At 42.5% G+C, this 27039-nt stretch overlaps 2 protein-coding genes across 2 annotated transcripts in view; one reads left to right on the forward strand and one right to left on the reverse strand.

Annotated features, from left to right (window-relative positions):
- Positions 1-12037, reverse strand: part of Cfap61 (cilia and flagella associated protein 61) — a 289348-nt gene extending 277311 nt beyond the window's left edge. Inside the window, exons 1-2 of the mRNA XM_027421600.2 lie at positions 11875-12037; positions 8001-8155 (exon numbers count right to left, since the gene is read on the reverse strand). Of these exons, the coding sequence (XP_027277401.1) occupies positions 8001-8143 (143 nt within the window). The 5' untranslated portion in view covers positions 8144-8155; positions 11875-12037. The remainder of the gene's footprint in view (positions 1-8000; positions 8156-11874) is intronic.
- On the forward strand, positions 11989-27039 carry Crnkl1 (crooked neck pre-mRNA splicing factor 1). Its single transcript, XM_027421595.2, has 14 exons — positions 11989-12163; positions 13728-13880; positions 14414-14505; positions 15337-15495; positions 15786-15952; positions 18378-18556; positions 18994-19164; positions 20374-20565; positions 21242-21301; positions 22357-22437; positions 23660-23899; positions 24880-24981; positions 25329-25577; positions 26679-27039. The coding sequence occupies exons 1-14, from the start codon at positions 12113-12115 to the stop codon at positions 26853-26855; spliced, it is 2073 nt and encodes a 690-aa protein (XP_027277396.1). The 5' UTR covers positions 11989-12112; the 3' UTR covers positions 26856-27039.

Genomic DNA, 27039 nt, shown 5'->3' on the forward strand with positions numbered 1-27039 from the left:
TCTATAGCACAATTAACACGGTACCATCCTGCACAGACATTATGGATTAAATAAGCTTTTATGGATTGGCCTGGGAATCCAGCCAGGAACAACTTTGTTTCAATGGGGAAAATGTGCTACAATTTCCAAATAGCTGCCATAATAAAAAGTGACTTCTGTAGCATTATCCTTTTGTGTATATAATTTTCATTTGTTATTGGCCCTTAGTCATTATGCCTTTCTAGGGGCAGATAAAAACCATTCTGTGATCAAAAAAGGGGTAAGGAGGGCAGATAAAACCCATTATGGGATGGGGGTGGGGGAGAAAAAGGGTAGAAGGAAAAGGCATGCTTTTAAAAGACGGATTTTAAGCTGTTCTTCTGTAATAATTCAAATACAAGCTTCAGGGACCTTAGATCCATGTACATAATGTGTCTGTGTGTATACGTGACATGCATATACTGTGTGTACTTCACACAAATTACATTAAAGCTCAAAGATATTGCCCAGCAATGGAAACCAGAACTCCTTTCTTTGGAGTAACAAATGGCTCATTTGTTCCACTGGTTTACGAAACTTCCCAAATGCACTCGGTGGGAATCTTGGTGAGGCAGCATCGTTTCTGCTTTGTTTAAATGAGTGAGCGAGGGACCTCATCTTCCCTTGAATTCATCACACACAGATGGGAAGCCAGGGCAGGGCTCTGTCCATCCTGGCCACTGTGTGATGTCTGCTCTCAACACGGTAGCTTCCATTCCTGCCCTTATTTATCTTGCCTCTTTTGCTCATTTTTATCCTGACCAGTTTTTAGATGAGGCCTGTTTTACTCCTTTTCTGCATCTCTGTGAATGAGCAATCTAGGGACACACACACACACACACACACACACACACACACACACACACACACACACACACACACACACACACACCCCTAAACAGATGAGAAAAGAAATCACTATTTTTAGAAATGTCTCAAAAAAGAATCAGTCATTAAGCCTTTAGGTCAGCCTGGCAAAGGGCCAGGAGTTGGCCTGGAAAATGAAAGAGAGGTAGGTTTGGAGCAGATGTTCTTGATGTTGCGGCAGGAAATGAAAATGTAAATTTACCTTTACTCCTGAAAGTGCACTGGCTTCTAAGGCTGGTCACAATGGCTCCATTTAGAAGGTTCACATTTTAACACAATTGTTGCTTCTGGCCTTGAACTCCACAGTACTCTTGTCTCAGTCTCCCAAATACTGGAATCACAGTCATTGTGCCACCTTGCCTGACTTACAGACTTCCATTTTCACTACGCCCTTTCCACATAGCATAGCTGTACTTTCCTATCTACCAACTGAGGAAGTAAAAATTACCTTCCAAATTGCTCCACTATCCAGCTTGCCTTCAGGACTAATTGACTGCCAAGTGTCAAGCCTTCAGGCAATTAGCACATGACTTAATTAATACAACATTTGAGAAAACAGGTTTGTGGAAGCTTTTTAAAAAGGAACAAAAATCTGGAGGTGGGCCTCATTTGTGAGGCACACACCCTCTGCAGTCTTTGTCTGAATACCCCAGGAATGAACCTGCCCTTGCACCAAGGAGGAGGCAGCTACATTCTCTGCCCAACCTGCTCCAGCCAGACGGAGCTAACTCAGCAGTTGTATGGAGTGAGGCAGAGTGAAGATGGACCTAGATTTGGATGGGAGGATGGAGCTGTTGGAATGACTGAGGTAGAAGGAGATGAAAGCAGGTAAATGTCACACTAAGTCTAAAGAATCTGATGGAAGCAGAAACAGACATCCACAGCTAAACACTGAGCCATACACCTAGAATACAGTTGCAGAGAGGGAGGAGGGATGAGCAAAGGAGCCAAGAAGGTGCTAGAAAAACTTGAAGAAACAGTTGACCTGACCCAGTGAGAGCACTGAGACCCTAGTCATAAAGCTGGGGAACTAGCATTGGGCCAAACCAAGCCCTCTGAATGTGGGAGCCAGCTAGGAGGCCAAGACAGTCTATGGGACCTCTAACAGTGGAGCCAGTGTTTATTCCCTAGAGCACAAATTGACTGTGGGAGCCCATTCCCTATGGGGGGGATACTATTGCAGCCCAGATATGGGAAAGAGGGCCTGGGCCCTCCCCCAAATGATGTGACAGACTTTGATGATTCCCCCATGGAGGACCTCACTATCCCTAGGGAGTGAGGGGGGGGTTGGGGGGGGCGGTGATGGGGTAAGTCCTCTGTGTAAATGTTTGTCCTATTGGTTGATAAATAAAGTACTGTTGGCCAATAGGGAAGCAAGTTAGGTGGGACTAGGAGTCTAGGAGGATTCTGGGAAATGTAGTAAAGAAAGTCTTGTGATCCAGGCAGGAAGTGACATAGCAGGCAGACTCAGAATAAGCAGGGACAAGCAGGAAATTGCTCTCTTCCTCCTCCTCTCTTCTCTGTGGAGCCACCATGTGATCCTGGGAAGAGGACACATACTGCCGGCACCCTCTATAAGTCGTTATAAATATATAGGTTAATGGCTATGGTTGATACTTAAGACAGAGCAAGCATATAAGAAATCCTAGTCATTGGTCAGCAGCATTGTACCTAATATAAGTCTCTGTGTGTTATTTTGGGTGCCCACATGGCGGCGGGGCTCGGGCAGCTGGCGGAAAGATTTATCATTAAGGGTGGTGGGGAGCATGGGAGGATAGGAGGGCAAGGGAATGGGGAGTGGATATGTAAATAAGAGTACTAATAAAATAAATTTTTAAAATGTTAAAAAGAAAAAAAAAAAAGGAATCTGCTTATAACCCAGGGAGTCACATTCCCCTAGGAAGACAGATAAATGAATGTGGTCCTAGGTCTGTCATCAGTTAGACACTAACTACACTGGAGCCACAAATTTATCCAAAATGAATTTGAAAGTTTCTAAGATGGAAAGTTGCTATGTAATCTATTGTCTTACCTGCACAGTTTTTTTTTAAAGATTTTATTTATTTATTATGTATACAACATTCTGCTTCCATATATATCTGCACACCAGAAGAGGGCACCAGATCTCATAAAGGATGATTGTGAGCCACCATGTGGTTGCTGGGAAGTGAACTCAGGACCTCTGGAAGAGCAGTCAGTGCTCTTAACCTCTGAGCCATCTCTCCAGCCCACCTGCACAGGTTTTTAAAAGTGGTCACAGCACCACCTATGAAACGGAATTGTTGTGGAATATTCCTTTATACTGTGTGAAGATATGTGATTGGTTTAATAAAAAGCTAAATGGTGCCGGGCTTTGGTGGTGCACGCCTTTAATCCCAGCACTCAGAAGGCAGAGGCAGGAGGATCTCTGTGAGTTCAAGACCAGCCTGGTCTACAAGAGCTAGTTCCATGACAGCCTCCAAAGTCAGAGATACCCTGCCTCGAAAAACCAAAAAAAAAAAAAAAAAAAAAAAAAAAAGCTAAATGGCCAATAGCAAGGCAGATTTGGGGGGCAGAGAGAATGTTGGGAAGAAGAAAGGAGGAGTCACCAGCCAGATGGAGAAGCAGCAGTATGGACAGTACAGAGTAAAGGTAACCAAACCACACAAAAGAACATAGATTAAAAGATATGGGTTCATTTAAGTTATAAGACCTCGTTAGGTACAAGCCTAAGGTATAAGCAGAGCTTTCATAATAAGTCTCTGTGTCATTTTTTAATTGAATGAGGTCAGGGAGCGGTTCTCTGAAATACTGTCTTTTGGACAGAACAAGGCCACAGGACTCATAAACTCTCTGCAGCTATGATTAACTATACAAGGTCAAGTCAACAAGATGAGTCAACATTCCAGTAGGCCTGAATAACTGGACTTGGTGGGTTAAAAAGGAAAGGGTACAGGCTAACAATGGAAAGGAGAAAAGGGACATGAAGGTAGGAAGGGATGTTCTAGGGGGAGTAGGGTAGACAGGATCAAGATATATTGTATACATGCACAAAATTGTCAAAGAATACATATCGACACAAAACAAAGAACAAATCATTTGCCAGTAAGTAATCTATTTTGTTTACAACCATCAACATATACCATTTTATTTTACTTTAGTTTTTGTTGTTTTCAGAAAAAGTCTTATTATGTAGCCCAGGCTGGCCTTGAACTCACAATTCTCCTGTCTTAGTCTCCTGAGTGCTGGGATTACAGGTGTGTACCATCACACATGGCATATTTTATTCTTACTACAATAGTTAAGATGCTCAGCTCAATGTCAAATAGAAGCCACGTGATAGATAACTTTACCCTGTTTATTACAGTAAAAGGTAATCATGTAATACTTATTATTATGGCATTAAATAGTTTTATAGCTTTAGCATGTGTCTTAGGGTTTTATTGCTTTAAAGAGACACTATGACCATAGCAACTCTTTTTAAGAAAAATAATTTATTTAACTTTTCTTCATGTGTACTGGTGTGAAGGAATTAGATCCCCTGGAACTGGAGTTACAGACAGTTGTGAAATGCCATATGGGTGCTGGGAATTGAACCCAGGTCCTCTGGAAGAGCAGCAACTCTTATAAAGGAAAACATTTAATGGGGGACTATCTTACAGTTCAGAAGTTAGTTCTTTGTCATCATTGTGGGGAGCATGATGGCATGAAGGCAGACGTGGTGATGAAGAAAGAGCTGAGAGTCCTACATCTCCAGCCACAGACAGCAGGGAAGAACTGCCACACTGGGTGTGGCTTGAGCATCGGAGACCTCAAAGCCCACCTCCTAGTTACGTACTTTCTCCAATAAAGCCACTCCTACTCCAACCAGGCCACACCTCCTAATAATGCCACTCCTAATGCATCTATGGGGGCCGTTTTTAAACCACCTCAGCATGTTAAGGGAGCTCTCTTATATTGCTTAGTTATAACTAAGAATTTTATCAGATGCTTTGGTTTTTGAGATAATTTTATATTTTTTCTTCCTTTAATCTGTCAATGTAGCAAATTCATAATCCCCCCTCTCTCCGTGTGTGTGTGTGTGTGTGTGTGTGTGTGTGTGTGTGTGTGTGTGTGTGTGTATTTGTGTGCTTAGATGCCCGTAGCACACACACTCATGCACACACACTAGGGTTACAGGCGTGCAAGAGACCAGGCCCAGGTTTTATGTGGGTGCTGAGATCCAAACACCAATCTTCATGCATGATGGGAGAATTCCCACAGAGCTACAGCCGGAGCATCAGCACCTAGCTTTTGATCTGCCTCTCATGTTGTTACTTCCTATTTCCTGTACCTTCTGTTGGAAGTCTTGGCTGAGAGTTTTCCTAGGGGATCAAAGCCTATGCAAACTTGGTTTAAGAAAAACCCAGAACACTGTGGTATTCTTGACTGAGACTTTGCATTTGGCATTGTCCCTCTTAAGGGCTTAGATCAAAGATTTTGACATATGGAATTGACTGCCTAAAGGTATTTGTTTTAACTATAAGGCAAAGGCAGTTCACGTTTAGTTTGTAGAGACAAATCCTTGAGATGCCTCTGTGCTTTTTTCCATGGGCCCACCTGAACACCCACGCCGGTATACAATACAAGCCTGTGTCTCAAGTACTCAACTGCTGGGCCATCTGTCTAGCCCTTATCTGTCTTAGGCCTCAGTGGGCTCATCTGCACCCAGGTCTGCTAGAACCTCAGGACTATTGTACCATAGGCTACATCCTTAATTTTCCTCTAGGTCCACCTCCCTTCTCCCTTGTGATGGGGGCCTCTCTAAGTAGTTTCTTTCAAGGGGCTCCAACAGAATAACTAGATTTCTTCTGGTTCTAGTAAATTTTTTGCTATAAGAAAATTGGGGGTGTTACCACTGAAACCACATAAAGTCAGGCATGCCAGTGCATACCTTAAATCATGGCACTCAGGAGGAAAGGGCATGTAGATTTCTGTGAGTTTGAGGCCAGCCTGGTCTACATAGTGAGTTCCATGCCAGCCAGGGCTACATAGTGACAGGATGTCTCAAAAAAGAAAAAGAAAAAGAAAAAGAAGAAAAAAGTACTCCATTTGAAACATGTAAGTTTACAGCTGTCATAGTTCCTTCAAGAATGTAATCTTTTGTGATTATGCAGTGGCTTTTTTATTTGTAGTTATGCTAGTTTAGCCCTGAAGTATATTTTGTCTACTGTTAATATAACAATTCTAACAGGATTTTGGAAGAGATTGTGGATGGCAAATCTCTTTTCCCCAGTACTTTTACTTTAAGTCTTTATGTGCTTTCATATTTTTGTTCTGCTTTTTAGCCAACATGCTCACCTTAATCTTTGTACTGAGGAGTTCTGTCCATATACATGTACTTCAGAGTATTAACATAGGTGAGATTTTCTTCTCATTTTATGTGATTTTAGTATGTCCTCCATTTTATTTCTTTTTCTCTTCTTGTCATTGTAGTCTGAATGAACAAGGTTCCCTGGGGCTCTTATTCTGAATACGTGCTACCAGCTGGTAGTATTGAGATTGTGGGACCTTTGAGATGTTTGGCTTAGCTAGCAGTTGTGGGTTGCTGGGGGTGGGCCTTAGAGGTTCTATCTGTCATGGGTTCCGACCTGAGCTGTCTGCTTCCTGGTCTGCTGAGATGTGAATAAGCCATGCTGCAAGCTCCTACTCCATGACCCTCTGGCCATAGTAGACCTCATACCCTCTAGAACTATGAGTCCAGAAAAATCTCCCTTCTCTTATGTCTCTTCTGCCTGGTATTTAGTCACAGAGACAAAAAAATAACTAACATACTTGTCCGCTTTTAGACCTGGGATTTAAACTCTATTCTAGTTTCTCCTCTACGGATCATACACTACAATCTCTAGGCCCATTCTTTTCATAATGATCCTAACCAAACGAATGAATCGTACATTTCACACCAGACATTTCCCTTCTGCACTTTGTAACAAACCACTCAAAGAACCCACTGGCTTAAGGTTGAGTGTATGGCTGGTCTGATTCTGTGGATTCACGGAGTTCAGCAGAACAAGTGTTGTGAAAGAGTCAAATGTGGCTGTGGCTGGAAGCTGTGAAGACTCAATGGCTGAAATGACTGATGTGTAGGGCTGGCAGTAGATGATGGCTGTGGGCGGAGAGCTCTGCTGAGGCTGTTGCAAACGCCTGCCTATAGCTACAGGATACGGATTTTTGATCAGCCTGGCAGCTGAATTCTGAGAGGGAGCACTGCAAGAGGCTCAAGGGAAGCCACAAGATTCTGTGTGCCTTAGACTTGAAGTCACAAAGCATCACCTCTGCTGCTTTCTATGGATCATACAAACCATCCCGACTCCATGTGAGAAGGGACATCAAGATGTATATCACAGAGGGGTGGTACAGCCTCATGAAATACGAAGCAATAGGCTATGTGATTTTTTTCAATAAAAATAAGGAACTGATTGAAAGATTTTAATCCTGTGCTTGCAGAGGGTTATGGGATGTATTTATAATATACATATACATATATGTAGATATGTCAGACAGAACAACATCTTTGAAGAAAAACATTAGTTCACATTTTCAAGATTAGAAGAACATCTTGGCCAGTGGTGGTGAAGAGCAAGCCTGGGCGTGGCCACTCATTCTGAACCTGACCTTAGCAGGCCTCCCATTCTCATTCATAAAACGGAAGCAGCAGCAGGAGCCTCAGAGAACTGTGGGAGGGAGTCAGTAACATAATGGTGACAGGCACAGAGCCTGGTATGCAGTAAGTCCTGAAAACCTGGTCATGGTAATGTTGTACCCCAACAGACTGTACCTGAGATTTCAATTCAAGTTTGCTGGACTCTAAAGCCCATGAGAAGTCTTCACTTTACACACAATTAGAGGACACAGAGGTTGGCTGTCCCCTAGGTTTCTTGCTACACACTTGTCACTGTACAGTGAACTGCCCACTCTAAGTCCCATGGGATCAATGCACCCCTTTTGACTCATGGTAAAGTTTTTAAATGGTGGTGGTGGTGGTGGTGGTGGTTTTCTTGCTGGGAATTGGAGCCAGGACTTTATGCATGCTACATTCCCCAGCCCTGTAGTGGAACTGCCTATCTGTTCCGCAACTTACTTAGTTATGTACTTACAGAAGATAGATGATATTGAGCCTCCCAAACAGCTTCTGAGTAAATTTTCTAATGAGGTTTTTGATACAAAAGATATCCTGGGATTCTGTTCTTCGGCAATGAACCACTTCTGCCTTCCCTCTGGGAGAAGTTAGGACCGACATTTTTTTTTTCTCCTGTCCCCAAGAGAGAGAGAAAAGTCCCTTATTAATCTGAGATGATGGGCTAGCTTGTAACAAGAATAAATAAATAAACCAGAGACAGATAATGGGTTTCAACCTGAAGGTCAGGGAAGCAAAGCAGCCGGTCACTTGCTCTCACCTCAAGTTCAGGCTGAAAGGGCTGATCCAGACAAGCTCTTCACCAAGTCTCAAACTGCTGCCTCTCCTCAATGTGGCTGGAGAATGAATGCCCCCTACTGAATACTGAAGACCTTGCTTCTGTTTTTTATACCACTCTAGTGCTGGGATTAAAGGCATGGGATCTGTTACTCTTTTAGACTGATTCAATCTTGTGTAAGCCTGGGGGGGCCTTGAACTCAGAGAGATCCAGCTGCCTTTGTCTCCTGAGTCCTGGGATTAAAGATGTGTGCCACCACTGCCTGACTTCTATAGCTTGTGGCTGACTTTGCCTTCTGAATCATCAGGCAAGTTTTATTAAATCATAAATAATATATCACGACACTAGCTCAATTACAATACACACAACACTGGACAATTACTTAATTTCATTTGGTCAGAGTAAAGACATGCATGGGTACTTAGTGGTTCTCAGGGGTACTCACGGGACACATTTTCCCAGGTGGCTGGCTTCAACAATTGTCATTACAAGCCCCACTAATGAACTGTGAATTGGCCTGTCTAGAATTTTCTGCAACTATTTTTAAACTGCTTTAGATATTGAAAGGGCTCATTGACTGATTTAACCCACCATGGTGGCATATAATCATATTATAAAGAAAATATTGGCAGTTGTGTGTTGCGGATATTTGTACACTGTGTGAAGATGTGTTGCTGTGATTGATATAATAAAAAACTGAATGGCTAATAGCTAGGCAGGAGAGAAGTGGGATTTCCAGGGAGAGAAAGGAAGAGGAGAAGGAATCTAGGCTCAGAGAGACACCAATGAGATGTGGGACAAGTTGGACATACTGTACAGAGGAGAGGTAACTGAGCTGTGTGTCAGAACGTAGTTTAATAGAAGTAGGTTAATTTGAGTTGCAAGAGGTAGCTGGGAGGAAAGCCTAAGCTAAGGCAGGCTTTCATAATTAGTAATAAGCCTCTGTGTCATTATTTGTGGACTGGCTGTCCCTCAAATAACGAGAAAATCCAACTATAGCTATGCCCACATTCCAAATAAGAGTTTGCCTTTATGGATCCTGGAACCCTGAAAGACAGCAATCTTGAAAGGTTTTATGAAACAAAAACTTACATGCTACTAAATGAAAGATACCAATCTGAAAAGACATGACTCCAGTCATCTACAAAGAGCTTAACTACTCATTAAAAAATGAGTATAGCCGGGCGGTGGTGGCACACGCCTTTAATCCCAGCACTTGGGAGGCAGAGGCAGGCAGATCTCTGTGAGTTGGAGACCAGCCTAGTCTACAAGAGCTAGTTCCAGGACAGCCTCCAAAGCCACAGAGAAACCCTGTCTCAAAAACACCAAAAAAAAAAAAGAGTATTGATGGTCTTGCCTCAACAGAATGATGGGCCAGAACTCGTAGACTTCCTAAGGGAGGGCTTACCATCTCCGAGGAGCAGATGGGAGGTGGGGGGAGGAGTGGGGGGAGTGGGAGAAACTGAGATTGGAAAAAAAATAAATTAAGAAAAAATCAAAATACTTTTGAATTAAAAAAAGAAATCTAGATTTCAGTTCCTAGCATCCATAACAGGCCCCTCACAAATACCCAGGGAATCCCATATGCTCTTCTGGCCTATTTAAGAACTACGCTCATGTGCACAAACACACAGAGACAAACACATAAAAGTATACACAATACAAATAATACAAATAAATGGATAAAATAAAAAATGAGTATTGCACCCATCCCCTCTACCTAAGTACCAGTGTCTCAGCCTCTACTCCCTCTGCCCAAGGCTCAGGAATCACCATCGAAGAGGAGACACCAATGTGTAAGAGCCAGAGGCAGTGGGTGACTACAGAAAACATCTGTGACAGCATGCACAAAACTTGTACAAACTCAAGCTAGACCAAATCCCTGAATGAAGAGTTGAGCACAAAATCCCACACCTGATAGTGGAGAAATTAGCAATTAACTGTTGGAAAGGATTGTTTTTCTCTAAGAGTGTAGCCCCTGGCAAGCTGACCATGCTCCAGTAGAAGACCACATATCCAAGAATATTTGGTCAACACAAATAGGTCTTAAAAAGAAAAAAAAGTTGGGGAGTTGGGGAAGTGGGGCAGATCTGGGAAAAGTTGTGGGGATACAAAACTCTCAAAGGAGTAATAAAAACGAGGTTAAAAAAAAAAAGATGGCCAGATGGTGGTGGCAAAGGCCTTTAATCCCAGCACTGGGAAGCAGAGGATCTCTGTAATTCAAGGCCAGCCTGGTATACAGAGTGAGTTCCAGGACAGCCACAGTTGTTACAAAGAGAAACTCTGTCTCTCAGAAAACCAAAACCAAACCAAACCAAAACAGGTGAGTAGGCAGGCGGATCTCTGTGAGAGGCAGGCAGATCTCTGTGAGTCCGAGGCCAGTCTGGTCTCCAGAGTGAGTGCCAGGATAGGCTCCAAAGCTACACAGAGAAACCCTGTCTCGAAAAACAAACAACAACAACAACAAAAACCAGATGAGTATTGACAGATGTATGCTGGGGATGGGGGGATGAAAAGGTGGTACCCAGGAGATTATGGATGCTTGGAACTCTGCAGATTATTCAAACATCAGGTACAGACTGCTTTGCCTTTGTCCTAAACAGTAGACTGTACAAGGGTGAACTGTATGAAACATAGTCACCTTTAACTGACAATGTGTTGATGAAAATTCACCGATGCTGACAATGAACCTCCCTGGTGGGAAATGGATAGTGGAGAGCTCTTTGGAGGTGGGCAAGCAGGGAGCAGGGAAATCTCACCCTCCCTTGAATTTTACTTTCAACCCCAAATTTCTTAAATTTAAAAAATTCTCTTAACTATATGCCCAATCATTCTGTTTTGAAGGTACATCAGATATTATACTTACTAACATCTAGTGAGCACTTTACATAGGCTTTTCAATCTTTTTTTTTGGTTTTTCGAGACAGGGTTTCTCTGTGGCTTTGGAGGCCGTCCTGGAACTAGCTCTTGTAGACCAGGCTGGTCTCGAACTCACAGAGATCCTCCTGCTTCTGCCTCCCGAGTGCTGGGATTAAAGGCGTGCGCCACCACTGCCCGGCAGGCTTTTCAATCTTAAGGAAATAGTTATTTCTATCTTTTTATCGCCAAAGGGCATTAAGGATAACGGAATTGAAATAATGAAAACAAATTCACACACTAAAAATGTACACATCAGTTTCTGACCATAGGGTTAGGTGTTTTGCTACTGACGTATTTCCATCTTTCCTTAACATCTGGTTCCAAAACTACCTCTTTTTATTTAAAAATCCACGTTTCAAAGCTTGGCCCAATAGCGGAGAAGCCAGAGACAGGGTTGGAGGCGGAGGTAGTGGGGTTGGACTACAAAGCCCAGCATGCACCGCTGCTCCGGCAGCTGCTAGCCGGCTGTGGTTTCCTTCGTCGCTCTTCCCTCCTCCACCGAGTTTCCACATCCGAGATGGGCTCCCACGTCCCTCGCAGGTGCCACTGCCACAGATGCACGCATCCCGAAGACAGATCTGGCTACGCCCTCGCCTCCCGGGCCCTGCGACCCTGCGGCGCAGCCCACGATACCCACCTCACCGGCAGCTCCTGCACGCCGTGTGGCTCCACAGAGGACGCGCACACGGTTGCTACGGAAACGACGTGACGTTTCGCCCGACTCGTGCGGCGGTCAAAGAGCGTCTTGCGACTTCCGCTTCCGGTTCCGGGATCTAGTTTGTTGTGGGCAGGTTCTCCGGTGTGGGCTGGTTCTCGAAGCCGATTTTTGAGGTTCAGGAGTGAGTCGGAGTTGCTCCGGTCCAGCGGCTGCAGACATGGCGGCCTCTACGGCGGCCGGGAAGCAGCGGATTCCCAAAGTGGCCAAGGTAGGCGACCGCGAAGGGCCCCAAGCAGAGCATCTGTGGTGTGGTGCACTGGAGACTCGGGGCAGCGAGCTCTTTGCCTGCCTGGGTCGGTGGCGTGGCGCGGGGGTCTTGTCACTCCGAGCTCGTCTCGTGTCTGCCCAGCCTTCGTTCTAGGATGGTGTTTTTGTAACGCGGGTGACCAGTTCGGTTAAGCAAACTCTTAGCTTTGCTAGGCTCTGGGGACCGCCCCCCCCCCAACACACACACACTGCTGGAGTAAAACAAGAGGAAGGGCGAAATGGCAAGTTTGATGGAGGTACTCAGGCACCGTAGACCATGCCATGGGCAAGAACCAGAGGGTTGTCAGTAAACTTGAAGGTAAACTTTGTGGAGGAAGCTGAAACTTGAAAGCTGCGCGAAAGTTGGACAGTGGAGGGGATGGGAGGAATGGGCTCTGTGCAATGGCATAATTTAAGTTAAACGGTAGATTATTATATTTCCAACGGTGACTAATATTTCACCAATGCTTGATAAGTGGCAAGTCGTGCACTTTACCTTTACGTATGGTCTTCTCTTGTCTGATTCTTATACGTGGCCTTTTTATTCTGAGACAAGTTCTCATTTCCACATGTAATTATTGTAAAAGTCTAATGTGGGAGCTTTTTTCCCATCCTGAGTCATAAAAGCCAGGGTGTGCTGGCTAGGTTTTTTGCCACCTTGGCATAAGCAACAGTTATCTGCGGAGAGGAACCTCAGCTGATAAAATTCCTCCATCCGATTGCTTGTGGGCAAGTCTGTAAGGCATTTTCTTGGCTAATGATAGATGTGAAGGGCCCAGTTTTCTCAGGGAGTGCTACACCTGGGCAGGTGGTCCTCAGTACTGTAAGAAAGCAGGCTGAGCAATCAATCCAGTGGGCAGTGTTCCTAAATGGCTTCTGTATCCCTTCCTGCCCCAACTTCCCTTCATGATGGGCTGTGATTCAGTTGTGTAAGCCAAATAAACTCTTTCCTTCCAAGTGCTTTTTTTTGGTGATGTTTAATCACAGCAGTAAAAAAGCAAATTAGAACAGTATTCTTGCACTTAAGGTCCATCTAAATCTGAACACGCTTGGCTTGTACCTACTGTGTTGAACAACAGAGCTGTGTGTGCTCAAGAAGTTTACATGTTAATGACTGGAACTTAATAAGTTACAGTTGACTTAAAATGTCATGGGAACGCCAACTTGTCCACTAAAGGGGTTAAAATAAGTAGGGGAATTCTGTAAACAGGTTATAACGCTAGAGAGTAGTACTTATTTTACTCTTCTAACAGGGAAAAATGCTGCTATTTTGTCAGCTTTTCCTTTTGAGATTTTCACTATGGACTTGTTATCATAGATGTCATACATTAGATAGAAAATGCAGGATGCCCCACCTCCACCCTCCTTCTGTCTCCTGGAGAATTGAGCATGTCATTCAAAGAGGTCAGGTTGTCCTCATACTTACAAAGTTCACATCCTGGAAAATGTTCGTGGGTTTTCAAATCTTGTGTGGAGAACACTACCCAAAATAGAAATGTCTTTTTTTTTTTTTTTTTCCTTAAAAGGTGAAAAACAAAGCGCCAGCCGAAGTACAGATAACTGCTGAGCAGCTCTTAAGAGAGGCTAAAGAAAGAGAACTCGAGCTCCTCCCACCTCCGCCTCAGCAGAAGATCACAGATGAAGAAGAACTAAACGATTACAAGCTACGAAAAAGGAAGGTGAGTCTGTTGGGAGGGCACCGAGCATACCTGTCCATGTCACCACTCACAGTAGGAGCCAGGGCCCAGGAGAGAACTCAGAGAGAGCCCATGTGATTTGACCTCAGGCTAATATTTGGGATTATCTAATCCACTAATATTATGGAAGTTAATGTCAAATTCTGTGAATTACTGAGAGCACTTGAAGGTAATGTTAAAAATTGTTTTCTTCTTAGGAATGAGAGTAGAGTATATTAACGTACTAGTTGTTGTTATGGGCAACAGCAAAAACTACCAATAATTCTTCCAGTAGTTCATTACATCTACAGTTTTTTTGTTGTCTCCATAAACTTTAGAGATTGTATAAATAGTGATATTTATAGTGATAATAATTATAAGATAGTGATTTGTAACCATCTGTAGTGAGCTTCGTTTCTCAGCATCCAGGATATAATTTCTCTTAAAAAGAATGAAATGAGTGACTTTTATTGCAAGGCAAAAGGCGAAGTCATTTTTGCTTTAATATACTACCCTACCCCCATTTTGCCTTTCAGACTTTTGAAGATAACATAAGAAAAAATAGGACTGTGATTAGTAACTGGATAAAATACGCACAATGGGAAGAAAGTCTAAAGGAAATTCAAAGGTAAAATTGCCATGTGTAGTATTTGCATATAAAATAGTATCAACTGTCCTGTGAAAAAGTAGGAAAAGTCAAGCATTGGACTGTACTGTGTTTGAACCTCCCAGCTTCTGTTCTGTGGCATCTTCACATTCTTCTGCGGGTGCTGAGGACACTGGGAAGGACAGCCACGGAGTATCGCAGGAGGTTCTGTGTGTGTGTCTTGCCACTAGTACCCCTGTAACTAAAGAAGCAGGGTTTTATCTGTCTTCTCTGTGTTCATGTTTCAAAAATAGTGTTGTGTTGAACTCTGTTGTCAAGATTAAGATTGTGGCCTTCACTTCCTGTTGAGCAGCCAGCCTCTCTACACTCCCCCTCATAACCTTGCTCTGCTGTGACCATGTCCCTGCCAATTCCTGAGCACACCATTGCTCCTTACTGTGACATTTCCTTGCACTCTGCCTTGACCCCATGAAGGTACTGTTCTCCACCTTGACTTTTGAACAAACTGGAACTATCTCTTACAGTCTCAGTTCTGAAGCTCTTCCTAGTTAGCCTGTTTGTTCCACCACACATTGCCATTTCTCCCACCACACATTGCCATTTCTCCCTCTGCTTCCTGTGCAGACCTTGACTTTTTTTTTTGCTTGTGACAGTATGAAATAATTGCATGCTTGTCTCTCTTTAAGATTGTACAATAACTTGAGCATGTCATTGCTTTTTCTCTTTTTATGACCAGAACCTGTCTCACGATGTATATCCAACAAAACAGTAGGGTATCGCAGCTAGTTTGAAGTGACTACTCTATGTCTTATAGATGCTGCTTTTGATGCTCTCAATATCTTATTTGTTAAGGGCTCGATCCATATACGAGCGTGCTTTAGATGTAGACTATCGGAATATTACACTCTGGCTGAAATATGCAGAAATGGAAATGAAGAACCGCCAAGTCAACCATGCCCGAAATATCTGGGACCGAGCCATAACAACTCTGCCACGAGTCAACCAGTTCTGGTAAGCCTCTGGTTGTACAAAGCAGCCTTTGGTGAATTAGAAAATTATACCACTTACTGTATATTATGGTTTTATGTGCAGTTATAATAATTTTATATATTGAACTTTACATTCTACTTTTCCTTAAAATAGTGTATTTAATGTCACATTATCTGTGAGTCATAATCCTGATGCTCCATAGCTATGTAAGTAAAACTTAAATGTAAACAGAGCACTGGAGATGTCAAAGATTACTTTTTCCTCTAAGTCATTTTGACCACAGCAGGCATCTTTGGATGATTCTGTATCAGGTACAAATACACGTACATGGAGGAGATGTTGGGCAATGTTGCGGGTGCCCGGCAGGTGTTTGAGCGCTGGATGGAATGGCAGCCTGAGGAGCAGGCCTGGCACTCCTATATCAACTTCGAGCTGAGATACAAAGAGGTGGAGCGGGCCCGCACCATTTATGAACGCTATATCCTTTGAATGAGGTATAAGTGGTATGTGGTTGTCATGGAGGTCTACCTCCCAAAAAAAGATGTCACGGTCAAGACATGTTGCCATTAAGGTGACACTGAAGGTCAAGAAGGCAAGTTTCATCACTTTCACAATTTCTTGTAGGGATAGAAATTGTTCAAATAAAAATCTGTGGTCTGGGTGATTTGAGTCTTTCCAGTTACATGGGTTCAGTTTTGGGTTTTGTTTTTTGTCTTGTTTTTTGTTTGTTTGTTTGTTTTTGCACTAAATCCTAGCTGCTAGAACCAATGGCCTATGATTAACAAAGGCACTGTTAATGGAGGTCAGCCAGAGATTCATTGCTTACTAGTAAGTGACTCCAGGGTCATTTAGTTCCTTGATCCTTTGTGTCCTTTATATATAAGAAAAATTAAAACTAAACATGGTAAAGCTTAGTGTATACTCATTGCTGGGGCACTTGCCTAGTATATTTTGAGGCCTCAAGTTTAGGCCGCAGCATTATAGAAAATACAACAGCCAGTTGTGGCAGACGGCTGTTAACAACTAGAAGATGGTGTTTGTGAAAGCACTGTTAGAAAGAGCTCTGTAATCCTCATCACCTAAAGGCACCTTATTTGCAAATCGACACACTTGTTAAATTTTATTTGGAATCTCCAAATTAATAATTACAATGCTTTAGCAGCCATTTGTAAACATGTATAGGACAGTGAACATTTTGTGTCCCTCAGCATGCAGTTCCTAGCTGACGTCCATTTCAGGTAGGGTGTGTGTGTGTGCGCCCAAGTGTTAAGGCAGGAAGAAGCTTTCTCCCTCTCTGAAGCCAGTAGGATAGGATTCTGACCTCTGTAGTGGGACAACCTGAGCCTAGTTGTCTGATGCTCATGAATAGATGGCTTAGTTGATACAGTGCTTGATGCACAGCATAAAGACCTGTGTTTGGATCCCTAGCACCCACATAAAAAGCTGGGCTCAGTAACACACATCTATAATTCCAGTACTGAGCAGATGGAGACAGGAGGATCACTAGGGTTGTTAGGCCAGTCAGTCTAGCTGAATAGGTAAGCTGGCTCAGTGAGAGGCTCTGTCTCAAAAAATAAGTTACAGAGCAACTGAATAAGATAAGTGATTTCAGCCTCTGACCTCTTACACTCATGCACATATGTGCATGTGTGCACACACATAGGATGTACAGTTTTTAGAATTTAAAACTATGGGCCGTGGGAGGTATGTCCACATCCCTCCTAGGATCGGTGGTTTGGCATTCAGTAATTGAGAGTTCTTACTGGCTTTACAGAACAGGTACAAATGAGAGCCTTATTGTGCAACATTAAGATCTTTTGTTTTGTTTTGTTTTGTTTTTGAGACAGGGTTTCTCTGTGTAGCTTTTGGAGCCTATCCTGGCACTCGCTCTGGAGACCAGGCTAGCCTCGAACTCACAGAGATCCACCTGGCTCTACCTCCCCAGTGCTGGGATTAAAGGCGTGTGCCATCAATACCTGGCTGCAACATTAATATCTTAAGTTGTCTTATTTGATAGTGGCTTCACAGAGGCTTGAGAAGCACTTGGTTTGTAGCAGACGATATTCTAAACACTTAGTAGTGCCAGTACTTATGAAAACCCTGCAGTACAGCAACTGCTTCATTCTACAGGTAAGGAAACTGAGACATGAATGAGTAAATAAAGTAAGTTGACTATGGTCTCAGGTGGTGATGTTGAAAATGACCCAGGAAATCAGCCTCAGAACTGATGCTCTTAACATCTTTGGTACATCTGAATGTATTAATCACTGGACATTATTGGCTTCTTCAAGGAAGGTTGATGTGCCCTGGTAGTTAAATGGCAAGTGAAAACTTTCTCCTTAGCTTTGGATATCAGCTTTCTTTTTGTGGCAGACTGTTCTACTCACTATGGGTAGACTGCTGTTATTGAGCATTTAATGTAATAGGTGCTTTTTATTGACCATGTTCTTTTGGCCAGAAAGAGCTAAGTTTCATAAACATTGCCTCATTTTATAGAGGCAGCAGTGACGGGTGAGGTTGGTACAATTTTTCACTTTAACACACTAAAAAACTGAGACGGATGACTTGCTGAAGATCACATGGCTTATAACCAGGTTGAGGGTTTTCTTTGACTTCAGGCTTCTGTGTGTACCCACTGCAGAGTCAGCACTGAAGGCAGAGCAGAATGAGTAACATAACCCTGACCTCAGAGGCTGGGGGGTGGTGGTTAGACTCCTTGGTATGTGCCCCCTCCACTTGTATTTTGATTGTTGGGGTTTGGGAGCTTAGTGTGGTTTGGGGCCTATTGTTTGGGCACTGAGCCTTTGTAGAAGCTGTGCATGGGCTCTAGCACTGAGCTCACCTCAGCCTCCATTATTGGCTTAGCTGTGGTGTCTTGCCTGCTTTCCTTCACTCCCCTGCACTCGTGCTGGTGCACCCTGCTGTGAAGAACTGGATCAAGTATGCCCGATTTGAAGAGAAGCATGCTTACTTTGCCCATGCAAGGAAAGTCTACGAGAGAGCAGTTGAGTTCTTTGGAGATGAGCATATGGACGAACACCTGTATGTGGCCTTTGCTAAATTTGAGGAAAATCAGAAAGAAGTAAGTGTACATTGAGTTCATTTCTGTTTTATTTTATTCACTTATCCATAGAAAAATGTTTTCTAGATACAGAAACCTAACTTCGTGCATGTATTGACGAGCTATAGATTGGAGCTGAGTGATTATATATGGTAACTGCCTTAATTTGTTGAAGGAAAGGAGGACTGGAGAGGAACCAAGGCAGACTTGTGGGGCTTTGGGTGTTGAGCAGGTATGCCATGGCGGTGTTGCCTGCCAGCCTGGGAAGGATCCAGGATGGGTGAGGAGAAAATAGAAGCACAATTTTGAGACAGCATTAAATATGGAACTGAAAATAAGCATTAGTCCTTTCTGATCAAGGCCTCAAAATTTAATTTATAAGTAATAGGTTGCAGTTATTCTCAAGGTGTGACTAAAATGAGATTGTTTTGGATGATAATCTTCCTATCTGCTTTTAGTTTGAAAGGGTACGAGTTATCTACAAATATGCCCTAGATAGAATTTCAAAACAAGAGGCCCAAGAGCTCTTTAAAAACTATACCATCTTTGAGAAGAAGTTTGGTGACCGGAGGGGTATTGAAGACATCATCGTGAGCAAGCGAAGATTCCAGTATGAAGAAGAAGTGAAGGTGGGTGCTGCTGTAGATGGCTATGTTGTCAGTGCTCTCACATAATACTGAGTTGAGCCGGCGTTGGTGGTGCACGCCTTTAATCCCAGCACTCGGGAGGCAGAGGCAGGCGGATCTCTGTGAGTTCGAGGCCAGCCTGGTCTCCAGAGCGAGTGCCAGGATAGGCTCCAAAGCTACACAGAGAAACCCTGTCTCAAAAAACCAAAAAAAAAAAAAAAAAAAAAAAAAAAAAAAAAGGCAGGAGTTCCTATGTAAGCAGCCAAAACCTTGATTTTTTTACTATCACCCTGGCTCTGATGTCATTCCCTTGTGGAAAGTCCTTTTACTGATAGCAAACTGAAGAAATGTGAATGAACTGAACAAATGGGCAGGATGGATGGGGTCCTACTTGTAATCCCATCTCTTGGGAGACAGCGGCAGAAAAAATTGTTAAACCTTGAGGCTAACATAGGTTTCATATTGAATCTGTGCCTCAAAAGCTATGTGTCATCTATTTGAACTCATTTTTGGAAAAGAATGTAAGGGTCAAAGACGGACCCGTACACACACCTGCTTTGCAAGAGCAAGTGATCTACAATAGACAGTTCTGTTCTCATCTCCATAATACGTCATTTCAGGGTTAGATAGCAATATTTTCTCTCTGGGTTCTTGTGGCTTTTGCTTAGTCAGATTGAAGTAGCTCCTAACAAAGGGCCAAGTCTGGTGTTAAATGAAGTGGTAGGTCAGTAAGATGTGTTCAGGATAAATTATTGTTATTTGAAAAGGTGTTTCCTGGTTGAGAGTCTGATATAAACCCATTGTAATTTCATTATCAACATAATGGTAAATAGTCACATGTGTAAAAAAATAACATTTATACAAGCTGGAAGCTGTATATAGTGGCTCAAGCCTGTAGTCCCAGGACTGGCCAAGGCAAGATAATATAAGTTCAAGTCCAGCCTAGGCTATGGAGTGAGACCCTGTCTCAGAAAAAGAAAAAAGAAAAAAAAAAATGGAATGTCATTACCCAGTAGTAGAGGAAAGAGGCTTTACTGAGAGGTACCAGCCAGTGTCCTCTTACAGTCCTATACAATCTCAGGGATGCTGTTCTAAAAATGAGATAACAGGTAAAAACTAAAGAAAAAAAATGCTAAAGTACAGCAAGTTCTGACAGCCTGTCAAGTCTAGCTCTTGGTTCTGATTTTATAGGTTAAGCTGTTTTTTTTCTAGGCTAATCCACACAATTACGATGCATGGTTTGATTACCTGCGCTTGGTGGAAAGTGATGCAGAAGCTGACACTGTGCGGGAAGTCTATGAGAGAGCCATTGCCAATGTGCCGCCCATCCCAGAGAAGAGGCACTGGAAGCGCTACATCTATCTCTGGATCAACTATGCACTCTATGAAGAGCTGGAAGCCAAGGTGAACTGTGCACTGGCCACTAATGGCTTTCTTACCCCAGTGTCATGGCTGTGGATAGTAACTGATAGTTAAAACCTTTGAGGTAAACTTAGTTTTAAATTCTTTTAGGACTCTGTCCACCCACGTACATCATTTAAACTGTGTGCCTGTTGAGCCATGATGTTGTTTTGTTTTAAAAACCTCAAGGCACAATTAGATAGCATTTAAAACTTGAAAGGGAAACAATGATCAATGAAGCAGTTTAATTACATACAGTTTCCTAGTAATGTGTTTTTTTTTACAAAGAAGGATAATGGCCAGATTGTACATTTTTGCTTTTGATAAAAATCTAATGGCAAAAGAAAAAAAGAAAAAAAATCTAGTGGCATTTTCAGAAATAGATTATGTGTAAGTTAACAGGTAAAGACTACCCTCTGTCAATCTGAGACTGTAACATCTTTCTTTATGCTGTCAGGCCTTTATACAAAGACAATTCAGACTTTGATGGCCATATTGTTATTCTTATACCAAAGTTTGATAATCAAAGGTAGTTGCTATTTTCGATCATAAATGAAATCCAGATGTAAAAATAGCATCCTGAGAAGTGGGGGTGGTGTCTGTTTCTACTAGTAGTCATGAAATTAACTAGTAAAATAAGTATTAACATTTTTTTTAAATTATTTTAATCTTAATACAGGATCCTGATAGGACAAGACAGGTCTATCAAGCGTCTTTGGAACTAATCCCTCACAAAAAGGTACACTTGCTAGAACAAAATCCCGTTTTTATTACTTGTCAAATAATATGTGTCAGTTGAAAAATTTCAAGATCAGAAAAAGTACAAGTTTTTGCCAAAGGAAACACCTTACTACCTAGTTCATAGAGCAGCCCGTATTGTGATAAGCAGTGCAGACACTGTGTCGAAATCCGGGGGGCGAGGAGGGGGGGTGTAAGTAATTCAGAGAGGCAGATTGGAAGAAAGAAAACAGAGCATGTACCTAAGAGACTCCAAATGGGTCTTTTGATAATAGTGCATGCTTGCGTGTGTTGAATATGTGGCTTCTTTGGAGATGTTAAAATGTTGTTCTACCTCATTTCCCAACAAGAGAAACAGAGTTCTGTTGTAGAAGTGGTGAGTTGTTCTTAGAAATAGGATGTTCTACCAACTTGCAGTCCACAAAACATTCTCAGTAGAGGCTGCCATGCCATGAAGGATATCATACAGTTAGTTCTGTCTAGGTCATGGGTGTATGTGTGTCTGTAAATTTTTTTACATTTTTATTGGGGGGGGGGTTGGCTGTGCATTTGTCATAGTATACATGTGGAGGTCAGAAGACAACTTGGGGAGTTGGTTCTGTCTACCATGTGGGTCCTGGAGATTAAACACAAAGGTCAAGCCTGACAGCTGGTACTGTCATTCACTGAGCCCTTTCACCAGCCTCATGGTATATATATGTGTGTATTTTTTAAAAAAGATGTATTTATTTATTATGTATACAGTATTCTGCCTGCAAGTATGCCTGCAGGCCAGAGGTGTCTGCAGAGGAGGGCACCAGATCTCATTACAAATGGTTGTGAGCCACCATGTGGTTGCTGGGAATTGAACTCAGGACCTTTGGAAGAGCAGTAAGTACTCTAACCTCTGAGCCATCTCTTCAGCCCCTCATGGCATATTTTTAACCACTGATAAATGTCATCTTTGCTTCAAAACAAATAAAATACATCCATCCTCACCCTGGAATTTTGCCAGTGGCCTTTAGTTAAATTAAATGAACATCTTAAGTGAGATCTTTTTGTGCTTTTGTTTTGTAGTTCACATTTGCCAAAATGTGGTTATATTATGCACAGTTTGAAATACGACAGAAAAATCTGCCATTTGCCAGAAGAGCTTTGGTAAGTAAAGGAGCAGCATGTCTCACGAAGTCTCAGGAGAAGGTGGTGTTAAAATCTTCATGCTTACAATTTCAATGGTTCCTACTGAAAAAAGCAACAAAGTGGGGTGTGCTAGCACATACCAGTAAGAGGGGGGCCCGGGAGGAAAGGAATAAGGGGCAGGTGGCAACAGAAAGTTATCTTTTCTAACCTGGGACATGTTAGAAAACTCATAGATGGCACTTTGAGACTAAGTGACTATTGAGTGCTCATTCTACATGGGCCATAAACATAACCCTTCTCCTTCCCTGCAAGACCCAGGGACCATTGAGGAGGAATGTTCTGAAGTGTCTTCTGGATGTTACATGGCTGTTACACTCAAACTCAACAGTAGCATCAGTGGCCTGCAGATTTGCACAAGATCAAGCCACCCAGCATGAATGAGGGAGGGGCTCATGAGACTCCACCTCCAGCTGGGAAGCATTCGGTAGTTGGTAGCTGCCGAGGGGAAAGCAGTCATTGTTCTTCAAGGGTGTAGTCGCTGATAGGTTTCCCATGCTCATGCAGGCAAAGCGGCCTCTGTGACTTGAAGGTGGGCAAAACATGGAGGAGAGTGGGAGAGGGAAATTGGGAGTGGATATGATCAAGATACATTGTATATGTGTATGAAATTGTCAAGAGATACAAACAAAAATGGCAGTTAAACATTAAAGGTAATGCTTAAATAGTAAGCATTCCATTTAAACCCTGGAAATGCCCATAGCTACCAGTCACTACATCAGTACTCAGATTAGTAGTCTGGAATTGGTAGTCTGATCTTGTGCAGAAATTCTGATGTATTAAATATACCTTCCTCATAATTTGTCATGGAATGTGTCAGTAGGACAAAATATTGTGTATACACATGTTTTCCTTCAGATGAACTGTTTGCTTCCTGAGGGTAATATGTCAGGTTTGATTACCTTTTTATTTAAAGGAGGTCTGTATGCTTGACATCCTTATTTTCTAGGGAATCCTGGGGGTATAAAATCCAGTAGTTATGTGATTCTGCAATATTGCCTGTGGCTGACCAGGCTCCATGTCATCTGAGTACCCTTCAAGTGAGTGGACAGTGTGATAGCATAGCACCAGAATAGCCTGCCATGCTCGACTCCACCAGAAGATAGCTTCTAGGACAGAATGACAATGACTAAAGTAAGTAGAACCATAAGTATAACAATACTCTTGCCATTTTATTCTCCAGGGGACTTCCATAGGCAAATGTCCAAAGAACAAGTTATTCAAAGGCTATATCGAACTGGAACTACAGCTTCGAGAATTTGACAGATGTCGGAAGCTTTATGAGAAGTTCTTGGAATTTGGACCTGAAAATTGTACCTCATGGATCAAGTTTGCAGAATTAGAGACAATCCTTGGTGATATCGATAGAGCACGGGCAATCTATGAATTAGCCATCAGCCAGCCACGCTTAGATATGCCAGAGGTAAGAATCCCAAGTTGGATACATTTGAAATACTTATTAAGTATTTCCCCCATCTAACCTTCTAAATATGTTACACAAAAATCTATAAAGATGATCCAGCTAACCTGTAGTCTTCTTCACTCGAATTAGGATTCTTCTGTTTGTTAAGTAGGAGAGTGGGCTGGGGGAGTGTCAGCAGCAGCCCCCGCACCGCTGACAGGGAAGGTTAAAGGGGGTGAGGAAGAAAAGGCTGGGTAAGGAATCACTTGTAGCCCTCCCACCCTCCACTCCCAATCTGGAACACAGGAAATAGGGGTGGAGACTGCATATCTGTGTCCTTAGAGTAGTTATGCCTGAAACATGATCTTCCTAGAGTCTACTGCTGCAGGCCTGGAGTACTGGCCCACCTGCAGTATTTAAGTCCCAAGGTAGCTGTGAACCACAGCTAGGACTGATTGGTTTCACAGGAGCCACAGAACTGTCCTAGCCTCTGGTCAGTCTGGTACTGACATGACCCTGTGTCAGGGAAGAGCTTCCTGAATTGCTGATAGTACCTGTGGCCTCAGTTCCTCCACAAGACTGCCAGCCCCTAGTGCCCATGCCCCGGTTTGTCCTTGTGTCTGCGGTCATTTTTTGAACTCAAATGACAAGAAATTGGCATTGGGGATAGGAACACACACAGTGGCTAATCTGAATATTTTCTCCCTAAAAGTTAACTGCATATGACAAGATCATGAAAATACTGGAATTCTTGACAAATTTTGGTCCTGTTGAACATTTGAAAAACTCCGAAAGAAAATGTAAAACTAAATCCAAAGCCTTTTTTCGTGTCTTAAATCCTAGTCACATTTTGTCAAATTTGTAAATGCTAGTCTTAACTTCATCCACATGAATCTTAATTGTTGAATGAAGTCATAGGGTCTTGGGTGTAGGTCAGGATGGCTGAACTATAGGGGCACATGGCTTTCTTAGTGCTAAGACTGACCTATCATTTTTCTTAGGTACTTTGGAAATCATATATTGATTTTGAGATTGAGCAGGAAGAAACTGAAAGAACACGAAATCTTTACCGACAATTGCTTCAGCGAACACAGCATGTCAAGGTACCCTAACTTTGTCAACAGTCTTTCATTTTATTTTATACAGCAGTTTTGGTGCTTTTAGACTGACTGACTATTTTAAATGACTTTCTTGCTCTTAGGATCTGTTCTTAAAGGACTTAAGAATTTTAAGCTTATACCAGGTCATTGTTTATGCTGCACATGTGCACATGAATCTCTTGGAAATCACATTCAAGGTTCAGTGTATGGTCAGATATGTGCAATGTATTAGTCTGCAATGCTATCAGTGATACATCATCACGTTATCAACTGGAGAAAGTAGCTTTAAAGCCATCATATTACTGTCTTCTGGCCCACATGGGTAATTTGGTTCTGTTAATTTTTTAAAGGTATGGATCAGTTTTGCTCAGTTTGAGTTATCCTCAGGGAAAGAAGGAAGTGTGGCTAAATGCAGACAGATTTATGAAGAGGCAAATAAAACGATGAGAAACTGTGAAGAAAAAGAAGAGAGACTTATGTTGCTGGAATCCTGGCGAGGTTTTGAAGATGAATTTGGAACCGTATCAGACAAGGAAAGAGTAGACAAACTCATGCCAGAAAAGGTCAAGAAGAGAAGAAAGGTCCAGGCCGACGATGGGGTAAGGGCTAAGCACTAGAGCTTGTTCATATCTTGTCAAAGGAGTAGAAATGCATCTGACTTTGAAATGTGTGCTTTGAAGTAGTGGACTGCCTGAATAAGGACCACTTGTAGTCTGGCTACTAGGAACACAGCAGGGATGGAAAATAGAGCAGGAAGGGGTGTGTGTGTGGCAAAGACAGTGAGGGTGGAGTCTGGGAATGTGATATTTGTAGAGTGGGAAGTAGGAAGTCAGCATGGGGGGAGGACTACTGGGGGGGGCACCAATCCTGAGAAGACATTTTAGGGTTGCACAAGTTTGGTGGGAACCACTGAAGATGCCTGTATATGACTAGATTACTGGCAATTCATACAGGTAGACTTGAGTGACATATAGATGATCTATTGGACAGTTTTCCTAAGTCTAGCAACTGAGAGGTGGATGTGTGGGAGATGAGAGGAGAGCGTGCATTTCAGGATAGTATTTAGAAGTAAAATCCATGATCAGTTGAAAGTGAAAAGATGAGAGCTAGGAGTCCAAATAATACACAGCTATATGGGTGGCCTCTGCTACTGAATATTGGGTAAAATTCAAATTTTAAGATTAATATTTAAAGAGTGTTTTGCCTACACATGTATGTGTGTACCATGTGCATGCCTTGCGCCCTTGGAGGTCAGAGGGCAGCATTGGATTCCCTGGAACTGGAATTATAGATGGTTGTGAGCTACCATGTGGGTGCTGGGAACCTAATCTGGGTCCTCTACAAGAGCAACACATGGTCTTAACAGCTGAGCCATCTCTCCAGCCCATAAAACTCAAAATTTTAAAGTCTTAAACATGACTGTGGGGTGGAGTTGAGGTGCTGAGTGTCTTGATTGCCTCAGGAGAAGCTGTGCTTAGAGGTTTAATTTCCTTCACTTGGTCCTTCATTTTCAGTGAGCAGCTGTTTAGTCACTCACTTGGGCCCAGGCTTTCGTTCCTCCTACAGCAGGATTTGCTATTGTTTTGTATAGTAAACATGGGTGAATTTGAAGTCTAGGTTTCCCCTTCACTCTCCCTTCTGAATGAAGCATGTTCCAGAGATGTGCACTCCCCTTTTAACTGGTGGATTTAATTTTGCAGTCCGATGCTGGGTGGGAAGAATACTATGATTACATCTTTCCTGAGGATGCTGCCAACCAGCCTAACCTCAAACTTCTGGCAATGGCCAAGCTTTGGAAGAAACAGCAACAAGAAAAAGAAGCTGCCGAACAGGATCCAGATAAGGACATTGATGAGAGTGAATCCTCATCTTTTTAAATGTTGTAATATTTTTATGGATTAATAGTTTAGAACTTTGACTTCTGAATGTTTTTGTATATTTACCCAGGAAGGAGTTGTTTGGCATTTTTTGGTAGCTACCTTTGAATTATTTTTGAAAACACCCTTGGGTTTAAATGTGGATGAGAAATTGCAAGTAAAGAAAATTTTTTAAGTTTTGTTA

This window comes from Cricetulus griseus, chromosome 6 (genome assembly GCF_003668045.3).
Source record: "Cricetulus griseus strain 17A/GY chromosome 6, alternate assembly CriGri-PICRH-1.0, whole genome shotgun sequence".
Classification (NCBI taxonomy): Eukaryota; Metazoa; Chordata; class Mammalia; order Rodentia; family Cricetidae; genus Cricetulus; species Cricetulus griseus.